Below are 14,364 nucleotides of genomic sequence, written 5' to 3' on the forward strand. Positions count from 1 at the left end.
CTCTAACTACATACTGATGTTAGGTGATATTTATAGCTAAAGTAACTCAGCCCTCATCCCCTGAGAAGACAGCACACACTACAGTGGGCAAAGTTTTTCACACTTAACTCACTCTCTTTTAGGGCCTAACAACCATGATCAATTATGCACAGAAGTTACACTTCTGTTCATTAGACTCATACATTTAATCAAACTGAATAATATTAAGAAAGTAAACTTTAAATAAATCTATATGTGAAAGATTTCTTCTTGTGCTATTGTAACATTTTGAAATCAAGAGTAAAAAAAAATGCTCAAAAAGGCAATATTCTCCAAATAAAATTCTCCTTGAAACAGCTTAAAAAGAAGTAAAATAACTTTGTAACAGCTATAATTTCTTTCAGATATTCTTCTACATTAAAAAATTGCCCTAATACTTGGACTTGTTTTCAGCTTCTAGGCTAAAATTTTAATTTTATTTAAGCTATGTTATTATTGAACTATAATGTTTAACACTAGGTCTCAATTCTCACAAATACTTTTGTATTCAGAACAAGACAAATACTTTTCCTTTGTAAGCACTTTTCAGGGTTCTTAATTTATATTTTTTTAAATGTGATTATCTCTTTAATTTCTGCCTTCTCCACAAAACTGGGGGCCTTGTGAGGGCAGGGATCATGTCTGTTTGACTCAGCATTATGTCCCACTTACCCAGGGGATGTATATAATAAATGTGCAGTAAGTATTTGTTAAATATATTAATCTCTATGACTCTACATGAGAAGCTCTGTCATTTCTATGTATCTTATGCACTAATTATGTTGGAATCTGATGGCACAAACTGAAAGATGCTTAAAGATGCACAGAAGACAGCATGTCACTAGAGTGAGAAGGAACTGCCAGTAGCTGGATCAGTATCAATATCAATCAGATATCCATAAAACAATCTTAGCTGGAAAGAAATCAACTATAACAGGGTTCCATGAATGTTTTTAAATCATTTTGCTAGAGAAAAATGCTGATGATACTGAATGCTTCTCTTACATCACTTGTATTTTACTAGGACTGTTGATTTTCCATCATGACGCTCCAACTGAAAATCTAGAAGGAAACTCCCCTTCATCCATCATCCCATTCAAAGGACAGTACCATGTACTCAAACAGACTATAGTTGAGGTTAAGGTTAAGGTCAGGACAGGAGAATGTGTTTGGAAAGATCTTTCTCATCAGCATTCCTGAGTCTCTCCCTTAGGCATCCTTCCTTCCTTACCTGTAACCTAGTGCACAATTTTTGTTATTGTTGGCTGCTTCATTACTTAAGCTCCAACCCAAATTCTCTTTTACTCAGGCTTATAGCTAGATAACTACTTTATTCTAATCCTCCTATTTTCTCCAAGTCACCAGTGTCCATTAAATGTTACTTTTCACTTATATATAAAGTTGATTCATATATTATAAGCTGTTTATGCCAATTCTGATGCAGAAAGATTCGCAGTTGTAACTTTACATTATTAATTTACCTTTATATACCACTTAAGACTTAAGCTTTTAAAATACAAGTTTATACTTTATAATTATTATACCACAAATATTCAAGTTTTCTTCAATAAAGTGAGATAAATTGATATCTAAAATAACTAAACAGCAATGAAAGATATTTAAGTTTGAATGTTACATAGAATCAGAATCTTAGAGTTGGAAGAACACTAGTGTTAAAGTGGTTTGACATTGGACAACCAATGTCAACAGTTTTGTTGACAACCTAAAAAGCAGCTGTATTATGGAGAGTTAATCTAATCAAGGGGACTAAAATCAGTGTCTTGCCTCCTAGGTCAATATTCTAGAATCTTATGCTTCAAGTTCAGGGAAGTATCAGCATCACTGAAAAGCTTGTTAGATAAGCAAAATCTCAGGCTCTACTTCGGTTTTAACTGAATCAGAATCTTCATTTTATGAAACTAGTTGAGTGATTTGTATGTATATTCATGTTCGAAAAGCCCTATCCTAGAGCACAAAACTACTCTGCTTTTGCTCTCCTTTACGGATGATATAAAAATTGGAAGCAAACTTTACTCACTAAAGACACTTAAAGGACTTGAATAATTTAATGTGGAAGAGTGCTTCCATATACTACTTTAACTATATAGTTTATTTTGACATGAAAGAAATCTCACATTTTTAATGCCATAATTTAATTCTAATGATAAATATAATGTTCTAAATATATACTAATTAGTTGCTAGAGTTACATTCTCATTATTAAATACTTTAAATAAGTTATAGAATTATAGAATAAAATTATAGATATTGTTGAAAACTATATTATTCATATATATGTTATTCATATATTCAAATATATATTATTCATAATACTATATTATGTGGAATATAATTGTGGAATGTAAACTATTAAATAATTTCAAGAAAATATAATTTTTAAGCTTTCATATTTAAAATATTACTATAACTTATTATTACATAGTAAAAGTTCTCAAAAGGCTTATTTTAAGTAAGAGATAAAATTTCTAAACTGGTGCTTCTAAAATGTTTAAATATTATTTTCTTAATCATTTTGATTATATAATCTGGAGGTTTATTTAGAAAAATCTATGAAGAGAAGTTCTGATAAGAAGTAACATACTACTTGATCCTGGTTTAAATAACTATAATTCTGAATGACTAAAATGCAAATTTTTATTATATAAACAGCTCAGGAATGTGCTTCTAAATTTTGCTCAAACTTAAGTAAAAAAAGAAAATACCCCATTTTTGACTCTCACCTCAAATATATTTTGAAAGCAACACTTGTTTTTCTAATTCAACTTAAAAATGTCTTGGATATCTTATCCATAGTAAGGCCATAGTTTCCTTTTGTTTTGTTGCCATTTAATGTTCTGTTCCAACAACAAATATTACAAAGAATTTGTATATACAAATACATCTATATTTGCATACATATACATTTGTATATACAAATATTATACCAAATAAAGAATGAGGGAGAGAAAAACCCACCTGTGACTTAGCATGGGCTACAACAAAATCTCAATTCCTACCCAATTAAAAGCTCTCAGTCTGCTCACAAGTTTCTGGAAGATACATTCTGAAAATCAATGGTGGGTTTGGGGGGGGTGTCATTTTTAGCCTAAAAAAGGTAAGTCATAACTGCCATCATAATTAGGATAGTTTATTCTGGAATCACATGAAATTGCCTTAGTTTTAATCCATGTAACTAGTGAGGGTTTTATTCTTAAAAAGCAGTTTTTAAAAATGTATTTGGTGTATTTGTCAAGTTATAAAATCATCATTAATTTTAGGAGCACCAAGCTAATCTAATCTGAAACAATCTATAATTCTATAACACATTTCCTTGTGAATGGCAACTAAGTATTTAAATGACATTTTAATAAAAAACCTGGGAAATATTCCAACCTTCTTTCTTCTCGATTGCTTTCCTCAAGTTTCTGTAGCCTTCAAAATCACGAGGCACAGTATTGGAAGGCCAAGCCAATGAAGGACAAACCAGACAGTAAAAAGCGAAAGTGGTAAGAAGGTAAAAATGATACATGAGCTTGAAGACTTTAAAATAAATTTTAAAAGATATCATCAAAGGACAATACACAGTAAAAAGGCAATACATTTTGAATGAATATAAAGTAAGTAGAAAAACAAGCAGCATTATATCTAAGAAGAGGATATAGACTATCAGTTGAAATTATTCAGCAGTTAAATGCAGAGTTTCAGTTTATATAACTTAATAAGTAGTAAGAGTGTTTGGATGCCATTGCTTTTTTTGACCTGAAGTGGATCAATTTTCTCAGCTTCCCCTAAAAAACCTACTTTCAATGATATTCTCTTCCTTTTAAATCTTCCCAGAAGACCTTTCCATGGCATCATTAAAAGAATGTCAAAAAGTAATGCCTTTCTACCATAATATGAAAATATCATTAATACTGAATACTAGCATACTACTCTTAAAACTTGTTTTCTATTTTTAATATACTACATGTGAACATCACTAAATCTAAAAAAAATTCTATTTCAAAATTATATATGAAATGGTGTTATAGTCAAATGAATATGGTTGTTATGATGTCAGTGAAAACTGTAATTTTATTAAATGAAAATAAAATTTCATAATATCACTATACTAATAATTAGAAATTATCCAAAGGACTAAGGCAAAAGTGGCAATAAAATGTGAAATGTAGCACTTTCCATTAGTAAGATTGTTTCTCAATCAGAAAAGTATAATAAAAACTATAACTATGTACTTAAAGACTTTGAAATATAATTAAACAATACTCTATACACAGACTTGGGGATCTTTACTCAATGGAATGTACTGAATACCAATATTTGTCATATAAACAAAAAGATAGATATGCTAGGCTCTAATTAAGCACATAGGAATCTTGATAGAGCACATTTCTGACCAGAATTCCAAATATATTCTTCAGAATGATCAATATTTTTAAATGAAAAGACTGAGTCTTCAGTATAAATTATTCCATCAAGCCAGTTATTTTCATGTGCTTGTGCCTCTGATTGTTTTTCACAATCAATTTATATATTGCTATTGTAAGAAGAGACTAGCAATCTTTCTGGGAAAAAATTCTAGAGTGATATTCACCAGGGATCAAAAGGTCCAATATAATGGCTAGAAAAAGGGAAGTAAATCCATCACCTAAGAAATCTATATTTCTAGAGTTTCAGCCTGGCACCACTAAACACAAATATAATGCAGTCTGATGAATTAGCAAAGTTTTATTTTTATAATTCAAGTCATTTAAAGCTAGATATCCAAAAACATGGGGATTAATGCCTAATTTAGTCTTATACTGATGAAAATGAGCAACCGTTGCTCAAAGGATATGGTTTCCTGTCAAAGAGGCTAAATGTCCTATTTTAATATGCAGAATTTTTGTTTACCTTACACAAGAAGTTTGTATTAAAATGTATGGATGACATGAGCCAATAAGTAGATAAACTTTGGATGTCTTTTTCAATTGTTACTTTAAAGAACATTGTAACAAATTATTTAAAAGAAAGTGAAGGGGAAAAAATAATAATCTGATACTTCTCCATTATTTAAAGGAGTTCCATTTTTACTTCATTTCATTCCATCACATGGAGAAGGATTCTCCATTCTCCATTTCTCTTTCATTCTCCAATTCTCCCTTTCTATAAAGAGGAGAGAGAGGGGTGCCTGGGTGGCTAAGTAGGTTAAGCGTCTGACTTCAGTTCAGGATATGATCTCACGATTCATGGATTTGAGCACTGTGTCAGTTTCTGTACAGCTCAGAGCCTGGAGCCTGCTTCAGATTGTGTGTCTCCCTTTCTCTCTCTGCCCCTCCCCTGCTCATGTTCTCTCTCTCTCTCTCTCTCTCTCTCAAAAATAAGTATACCCTTAAAAAAAGAGGAGAGAGGATGAATGACAAACCTTGCCAACAATTTTAACTTTTATGTTACTTAAAAATAGGTAATACAGTCTCTTCAATAATTCACCTTATTTTGTTACACTCCCTCATCTATTCATATGGATGATTTTACAGCTCAATAGAAAATATGCACAGAGAGGTAGAAGAATTAACCTTAAACTTCCAGATAGTAGCTAATTGTAGCTTTGATAAAGACTTTGATGCAGAAAAAGTTAAACTTCCATGTAAAACAGCACTTGAGACATCCTCCTTGAACACAAATGCAGTTTCTGACATAAAAGTGACCCAGCTGCTACTCTTCCTACCAACACTTACTTTTGTCAGAGTCCCCATAGCCACTACAACCAAAAACGGACAGATATAAAACAAAGTAAATTAAAAGAAATGGAGCTTCTAAATAATTTGCGGCTTTAGTGGGGAGGAAAGGAAGCAGTTATGAGAATGAGGACAGTGTAGGAAATCTGAACCCATAAGTGAATCCCCAGATAGAGCTTGGAAACTCTCAGCTAAAAGAGAGTAAAAGTCTTCCCTAGATAACTTGACCTTTTTTTTTTCCCCCTCATGGGATTGCTGTCCAAAATCTTAGCATTTTATTTAGTGTGTCCTCTTTCAAAATTACAAACATCCTTAGAAAAGAGGCTTATTGGTTATAAGTCACTCCACTGGCGTGGATGTCTAGTCAGATGGCTTTGCTACCAAATTTGAATTTAAGGAGAAGAGAGAAGGGGTAGATGTTTTGGAACTGGAAGTAGTTCTGAATGGGTTAGAATTACATGAGCGCTAACTGGTAGACATCATAAGGACACAGGGTCAGCAGATGGAATACAAAGAATGCTAAGGCAGAAATTACACTTTTCCTCCAAATGTTGGACATCCATGAAAGAAAAGGAAGTTTCTTTTCCATTATTTTCCTTTTCCTCTTCTCTTCTGAACTGCTCTTACCACACTACAAAATGGATAAAAGTCACTTTATGTGAGTCAGCTGGGAAACCTGGACACTACATATTCATAACATTTTCTAGAGAAAAATTAGTTCCAAATTCCAAAGAATTTTTTAAATAAACTTATTCTGTATGTAAGGTTGAGGCAGAACCCAAATTTTACAATGCCCTCTCTGATGAATAAAATCAGTAAATATGAGGGATATAAAATAACTCAACCAGAAGCAATACACCTAAACAGGAACTATTGCCTCCAAAGAATTCCTGTGGAAGACTATAGACACTAACTTCAGTAGGGCAGCAGCCATTTTAAATACTTCTGGAACTCTTTATTATTTGTTTTAACCTGTAGCAAATCCATTAGCTAAAATAACAGCTTACCTACACTTTAAAAATAGCAATTTACATTACATACGGTCTAGAAGGTATTGGGATCTACAGCAAAAAATTAACAATGATGAAGGAAATGCTCTAATCAAGCTGAGTAAAACAGTATTCATTTTCATGTTTAAATCCCCAACAAGGTGTGAATAGAGTGTGGTAAGAAAAACTATTAAATCCTACAAATGTATATATGGAGTAATATAAATTCATAAATTGGTTCTAAAGGCTTTCACACAGTTTACGGTATGCAAGAACATTTTTCCTTTCTAGGTTCACACTACATTATGTAGGTTTTAGCTCTACAAAGACACATGATAGCATGATATGAAAATGCTTTATAAAGCACTTTTAAAAGTATCATATTATGACTTATTAATTTGGTTTTCTCATTCCAAGCTATCATTCATTTTTTCAAAGGTGATTAAGGCAGTATCTCTAAATTTACTTTATCTAGTTTTTTTCCTCATCAATACTTTTTTTAATCTCATATCACTTTTTGTTAAAAATAACTCATTTTTTCACTTGAATTCTTATGTTTAAATACATTTGTTCAGTGAGGTCTTCTTAGCATTAATATCTGCTATTATTTTATCATAATAATTATTACATCTCTCAAAATCACTGAAGTAATTTTTCACTTTGAAATAACAGCTGTTTAATTTTTTCTTCCTAAAAGCAAGCGAAGGTGTAAATATAAAATGTTTTTCTTCTAGTACTATTATCAAAATGTTTACCGCCCTGCTTTGTCACAAAATAACCTCCATCAGAGGTATTATTTTAAGGTACCTATCATCACTATAAAAATGTCAAAAACAGCATAGGTTTCTATTTGGAGTCCCTATTTTTCATTATTCATACCAAATGGGTGATTATGGTAATATCTCTAAATTTACCTCAAAACAAAAGAGCAGAATCAGCTCATGATCTTAAGAAATGTACCCTTTCTTCTGCTTAACTATTCATGAACACAAACCACCAACCTTTGTTCGTAAAAACAAGTCAAGCCATTTGATACTTTGACCAGCTACAGAATTGAATTATACAAGAAAATAGTCATGTGCAAAAGCCCCATTTTCATTCAAGTAGTGTGTTGGATCACATAATTCTGTGACCATTGTTTTGGTTTTAACTGCCCTGAATTAAAGCTAATCATTATGTATCTTAATGCTGCCATAATCAGTCATCCATGAAAAACACCTATTAAGACATTAGTATCTTAAGAATGCAATTTCAGTTGCAATGCCTCCTAACCATAAATGTGTAACTCCTTGTTTTAATTATTTAAATCATTCCTTTTTAACTCAAGGACACATAGCAGAATTAATTTCAAAAGTTTAAACCTCCAACTAGTTTAGTCAACTGACTGTTCAAAGAAGAAATGCCTGGTTGCCTAAATAAATTTCTAAATAAACTGAGCAAAGCAGTTTAAATGTCAATAATAATTCTACAAAGCAAGCCTCTTGTAACAAACCATTTGATAGTTGTGTCCCCTTTTGAATATCTAGCCAAAAATGCTTAAAATTAATTTGTCTGGCATGTCCAAAATATGTTTAGTAGGTAATGTGACTGCACCACATAATCAGTATGTAAACATGTAAAGAATTTGTGACTACTTAACCACTCACACAATACAAGTGGTCAAATTTTTATTTTCCTCTTCTTTGCACCCAATTGATTTCAGAGGAAGATATTATCAGGATGCAAGGAAAAGAAAGCCTAGAACGGTGGTGAAAAGCTGAGTCACTCCTTGTTGAAATTTTCAAAAAGCCTAAAAAAAAATGACTTTGACATAATCAAATTAGAAGCCCTGCAAAAAATAGTGAAGAGACCAAATGACATTAAATGACAGTCTGATGGATTAGTTTAGCCTTTATTTAAACTAATCTAGACAGGAATCAGATTATATCCAGGAGACTACTTAATTGCATTAGAAAATGGGAAAGAAATGAAAACAGTGAGTTGTAATGGTAGAGCAAGCTTTGCAGAAAAGATGAATGAAATGCAAAAGCAGCTATTTCAAAAACAATAAAATAATTTCTAATAGAAATTTAACCTTTTTATAGTCTAAAAATCTTGCTACCATATTATTATAATTAAAATTATTTTTCTTACATACAAGTAGAGATAAACAATTAAAAGTACATCACTGCAATTGTTAGCTAATTTAAATGACATTTTCTTCATTAATATACTGTGAGACTATGCATACTCACTGTAACTGCAAATTAAGATATTCTGAAAAGTAAGAAAAACAGGGATTTATATAGCAGTGATTTTATAACACTACCTTTTCTTCTTCCTCTTTTCTTTCCTTTTCAGCTTCTCTAAATCTTTCTTAGCTAGATCTATGATTTCAATGGTCTCTTTGTCTGAGGACAGTACAGTAGGAGAGAAAGCCGATGATCCGCTGAAATACGGCGATCTCGCTGTGGCTCTTGTCAAGTTTTTTCGAAGGTTCTCATTCACTGCTTCACTTTCTAATAATTTTGCCCTGGTGAATAAAAATATATTTAAACAGGAAACATTTTTTATTGTCGTAAAAAATTCATAGCATAAAATTTACCACCCACACCATTTCTAAGTGCATAGCTCTGCAGCACAGTACCCCCATGCTGCTATGCCAACATGGTCACCATCCACCTCCAGAACTTTTTCATTTTCTTCAACTACCCATTAAACATTAATTCCTCATTTCCCTCTCCTCCCAGCCCCTCACAACCACCATTATACTTTTTGTCTCTACAAATCTGACTACTCTGGGAATAAATGGGGAATGTTTTAAATATGCTGTTTTCTATGCCAAAAAGTTTTCCAAAATGTACTTCCAACACTGCTACAAGGTAGGGTTTTTTTTTTTTTTTAAATAAATGTGCTCACAAACATTAATGTTTAGGAATTTTTTAATTCCCAGAATAATTATAAATTTGAAATAACATTCTCAGTGCTCAAAAGTGCCAATGGTAATTAGATTAGTTGCATTCTGGCCAATAGGCACTAGAGATCTTGCTTTGTAAATCCATCATTTAATCTTAAAATCTACAAGCAGCATGGTCCCCTTTCTTTCAGTTCCTCATTCATCACGCTATAATAGCATTTCCAAATCTTTGTAAGGAATAGTTAGTCAAACTTGCCCGTAACTGGCTGAAAGACATCTGGCTCCTAAACATAGTGTGGGAAAAGATGCTATCTCCAAGGAAACCTGAGTTTGATAATTGAAAACATTCTCTTGTTTGCTCAAGCAGTTCTAACAATGACAGGAGAATAATGTATGTACTGTCAGTAATATGCAAAAAACACAGAATGATGAGATTCTAAAAGAGCTGGACTCTTGAAACAAAAAGGGATTCAGAGTCCACTAGACCAGTACTTTATTTCTATTTGATTTAAACGATCAAAAATACAATTATCTACTTCAATATAATAGATTTCCAAGGTCAATTTAGCACAAGGGTGATTGACACGGGGCTATAAGAACATACTATTACTATATCTGTGTCAAAACTATATTGCACTTTTCTCATATGTCCAAGTATTTCAGAGAAAGATGCTAGATTAATTTGCAGTTATAAGCTCTAGAAGACATAGTCAGCTCTGTGCTTTTTCACTGTCTGCTAAAGTAATTCATGAGACTGCTGAATTCAGCTATAAACAGAGTGTATCATAAGTCGGTGAATATATATTTCAAATCAGTGTCCTCTACATTCTTTAATGGAATTGTTTTATTATATGTCTGGTATCATATGTGAGCAGAGTAACAATATAATATTTTAAAATGGTTAAGTATCTGTGTACAAAGTTCCAGGTTAAATGATTTCAAAGTTATTTTAAAGAAAATTCTGAATATGATGGTGTCATGTTTTTAATCAAGAGCATAACCTAACTAACTATAAGATGTCAGCTTAACTATAAAACCTCAAAGTCAAAGTTTATATTTTCTGTATTTTTAATATAGCTCAGGTATATAATAATGAATGCTAGGAATAAATGAAAATATATTAAATTAGTTATCAATAATGTCCTGTCTTGTACTGGTTCATTCTTATAATAATCGGACAAGTTATTTTTTGTAATAATTTGGGTTTGCATCAGTAGGCACATATTCAATGCTTCTTCAATGCTGGTACTGATAAAAGCTGAAATCTTTAGGGATCAACTCCACAAAGCCCAAGACACATTAGCAGAAGTTCTTTTGGGTCTTTTTTGATAACAAGTCTCTCTTTCCTTCTCTTTCTCTTCCCACTCACCAACCCACCCTGCTGCCTGCATTTCATTTAATAGGAGACCAAGCAGTCAGTCATGAGAGGAAGTATACAGATGTCCTCAGGAAGAAGCAGATTGAGGGCTTGCATCTCAGCTCTGCCACTCACTTGATTGTGGGCAACTAGTCTTTAAAAATCTTTACTCTTTCATAGTAAAAGGGGAATGAAAATAATACATTTCCCTATGATTATTATGAGGATCAGTGATATACTGAATTTAAAACTCACCAGACTGATAATGTATTTAATAATAACTATTCTTATCAAAAAGTTGGGAATGATATAATTATCTAACAGTAGGGGATTAGTTAAATAAATCAGTTACAATGACAAAACAGTACCACATGGAATCATGCAAAAATCATGTTAGAAAATTAGTTAACAGCATTTAAAAATGCTCATAATATCTTGTCACATTTCAAAGAAAAGACAGCAAAGGACTATATATACTCTGATATCAATTTTGCTAAAGAATGCATTGAAAAATATTAAAGAGCTATATCAAAATGTTAACATCAGATCTAGTAATGGTACCAATATGGATGACTTTAATTTTTTTATACTTGCTTCTTATCTTTTCTAAAATTTCCACAAACATATTAAACCTCCCAAAACCAAGAATTAATTAATTAGTACCCATTATTATTTCACAAGAACTAATGAGACATGAAAACTTATTAAAAGGAAATTAGTACTGTTTTATAATTAGAATAAAATTAAAAATATAAACATTCCCAAGTGGCAATGCATCAACATAAATGTGCATTATGTTAAAGGAGCTGTGAATAAATGCCTTCTGAAGAAAAAGTTTGGATGGAAATATGAATTGGAGTTGAATTTAGTAGGAAAATCACAGTATGAGAACTTGGACCTAAATAATACCATGTTTGACTCTGAAATCCTGTTCTTTCATTTGAGACCTATGATAACTCCTTGAGACTAGCAATATTACCTCATTCTTATAGATGAACAAACTAACATCAGAGACATTAGGTAACTTGCCCAAAATTACACACTTATTAATAAATAGAAGCTTAAATATCAATCCAGGTAATCTGATTTAAATTCAAAGCTCATTTATGCTTATTCCACACATACATTATCACAGTCTTGCAATCCTAGGAGACTATCTTCTGAGTAGGATACACCTAATTAAAGAGCCATCAAAGAATTTTTGGATAAACACAACAAACTATTAATTTATACCAAGAAAGTTTCGATCCCTGAACTCAGAGCCCAAGAGTCATCTCTGTTTTCTAAATGGCTTAAAGAACGGTCTGAAAAAGGAGGATATTAGAGGTTGTATTTAGCCACTAGATGGAGTAGAAATGATTCTGTTTTGTAGGAAATAATGACACTAGTCAAGCCATTTGTCTTATATTGAAATCAAGCTTAGATATGTCCTTATAAGAGAAGAAATAGGGGTACCTGGGTGGCTCAGTTGATTAAGTGTCTGACTTGATTTCAGCTAAGGTCATGATCTCACAGTTTCATGGGTTTGAGCATCTCATCAGGCTCTGTGCTGGCATCATGGAGCCTGTCTGGGATTCTGGGATTCTCTCTCTCTCTCTCTCTCTCTCTCTCTCTCTCTCTCCTTCTCAACTTGTGCTANTTCTCTCCCCTTCTCAACTTGTGCTATCTGTCTCTCAAAAAAAAAAAAAAAACACAAACTTTAAATAAAGAAGGAGGAGGAGAAGGAGGAGGAAGAGAAGAAGAAACAGAAGACAAGAACCAGAGCTTAGAATTAGCCTTAATAGTTGATGAGTGCCAAAGAAATAAAAGAGATAAAGAGAAGCAACCTAGGAGGAGGAAGAATCTTCAAGGATTGAAAGACAGAGATTATCAGTTATGTCTCAAGGACTAGTTAAGATGGGATCTAGAGTGAGATCAAAGAATAAGTTTTTGGAAAATAGGCAAGAAAGAGCACTGCCAACACAGGATAGAAACTATAGTCCAGATTGGCTACTGACTAGACCCAGGACTCAATGCCCCAAAAGTCTCCACCAAAAAGGTAAAGCCTAAAGATACATATATACCAAATAAAAGTAACAGTTATTTGAGTAACTTTACAACCACATCAGATATCTTATTTGTTTTCACTTTTTGTTTTTGTTTTTGTTTTTTTTAGAGAGCACAAGCAGAGGAAAGGGGCAGAGGGCGAGAGATGGAAAGAGAGAGAGACAGAGACAGAGAGAGAAAGAGAATCTTAAGCAGGCTCCATGCTCACTGTGGAGCCCAACATGGGGCTCAATCCCACAACCCCAGAATCATGACCCAAGCTGAAATCAAGAGTCAGATGCTCAGCCAACTGAATCACACAGGGGCTCCTAATTTTACTTCTTTAAAACATTTAAGGGATCCATTGTGCTTTGTGGAGGCAGAAGCAATGGAAACTACTTGCCTCTGTCTGAGAATCTCTAGAACAGCTCAAAGGAGAGAAAGAGCACACAATACAAGATGGGGCAGTGTTAGGGCGGCTGTGAAAGATGATATCCACTTGGTCACTTGGTTATCTTCTGCACGTGGGCAGCAGCAATGAGATCTGAGTGCCTTAGATGCTCCCCATGGACCTGTAGCTCTACTTCAAGAGAAAGTAGCTCAGCCATCACAGCAGACCATGGAACCCGAAAATATTATAGAAATGAATTGTGTCCCTGACCTGCTTTCTGACATGTATTACCCCAGCCTGAATTCAGTGGTCTTCTCCACATTCCCACACCAGGGATGGGTGTTCTTTTGACTGATTTCTGTCATTCCATATACTATTTATGTAAGTCACTCCACCTAGACTGTGAATTCCTTGTTTATGTCACAGTTGCTCAGTCCATGGCATGTTGCCTCACATACAGTGAGCATTTGTACTATGTTGTATGAACTGAGTGTTGGAGGAGCCTCTGTGTATATCAAAGAGGCAGGAAAATTGGTCAGAATTCAATGAGTCACACATAAAGAACAGCTGGAAAAGTAGAAAAGAACAGGAGTAATGAGAGATTTAAGAAATTAGAAATGACTTACTTATGTTGGCCATTCCCAAATGTCAGGGAAAAAGGCACAGGGAGGGAGCCACCAAAGGTAACCTCACAGATAAGAACTCTGCCTGTCCTGTATGTCAGGTTGGATAAGCTCTCAATGAGAAGAGGATAATATAGAAAGATAATAAGGGAAGAGAAAGGAGAAAAGTAGTTTGAAATGTGACACCGTGGGAAAGGTTAAGTACCTATTCCCCTAAACTTAACCTCATCAAAGAGCTGAAATATCACTGTGAATAGTTACTAAGCAATATTACTAGCATATTACTAGCAATAATTACACAGCAATATTACTACACTGCAGAACCCAAAACATGTGCATTACATATTA

General features: G+C 33.1%; 1 protein-coding gene across 1 annotated transcript in view; it reads right to left on the reverse strand.

Annotated features, from left to right (window-relative positions):
- Positions 1-14,364, reverse strand: part of KIF21A (kinesin family member 21A) — a 71,811-nt gene that overhangs the window by 42,937 nt on the left and 14,510 nt on the right. Inside the window, exons 13-14 of the mRNA XM_077753651.1 lie at positions 9,033-9,236; positions 3,412-3,450 (exon numbers count right to left, since the gene is read on the reverse strand). Coding sequence (XP_077609777.1) covers positions 3,412-3,450; positions 9,033-9,236 — 243 coding nt within the window. The remainder of the gene's footprint in view (positions 1-3,411; positions 3,451-9,032; positions 9,237-14,364) is intronic.

Source organism: Crocuta crocuta, unplaced genomic scaffold (assembly GCF_008692635.1).
Source record: "Crocuta crocuta isolate KB4526 unplaced genomic scaffold, BGI_CrCroc_1.0 scaffold30, whole genome shotgun sequence".
NCBI classification, from domain to species: domain Eukaryota; kingdom Metazoa; phylum Chordata; class Mammalia; order Carnivora; family Hyaenidae; genus Crocuta; species Crocuta crocuta.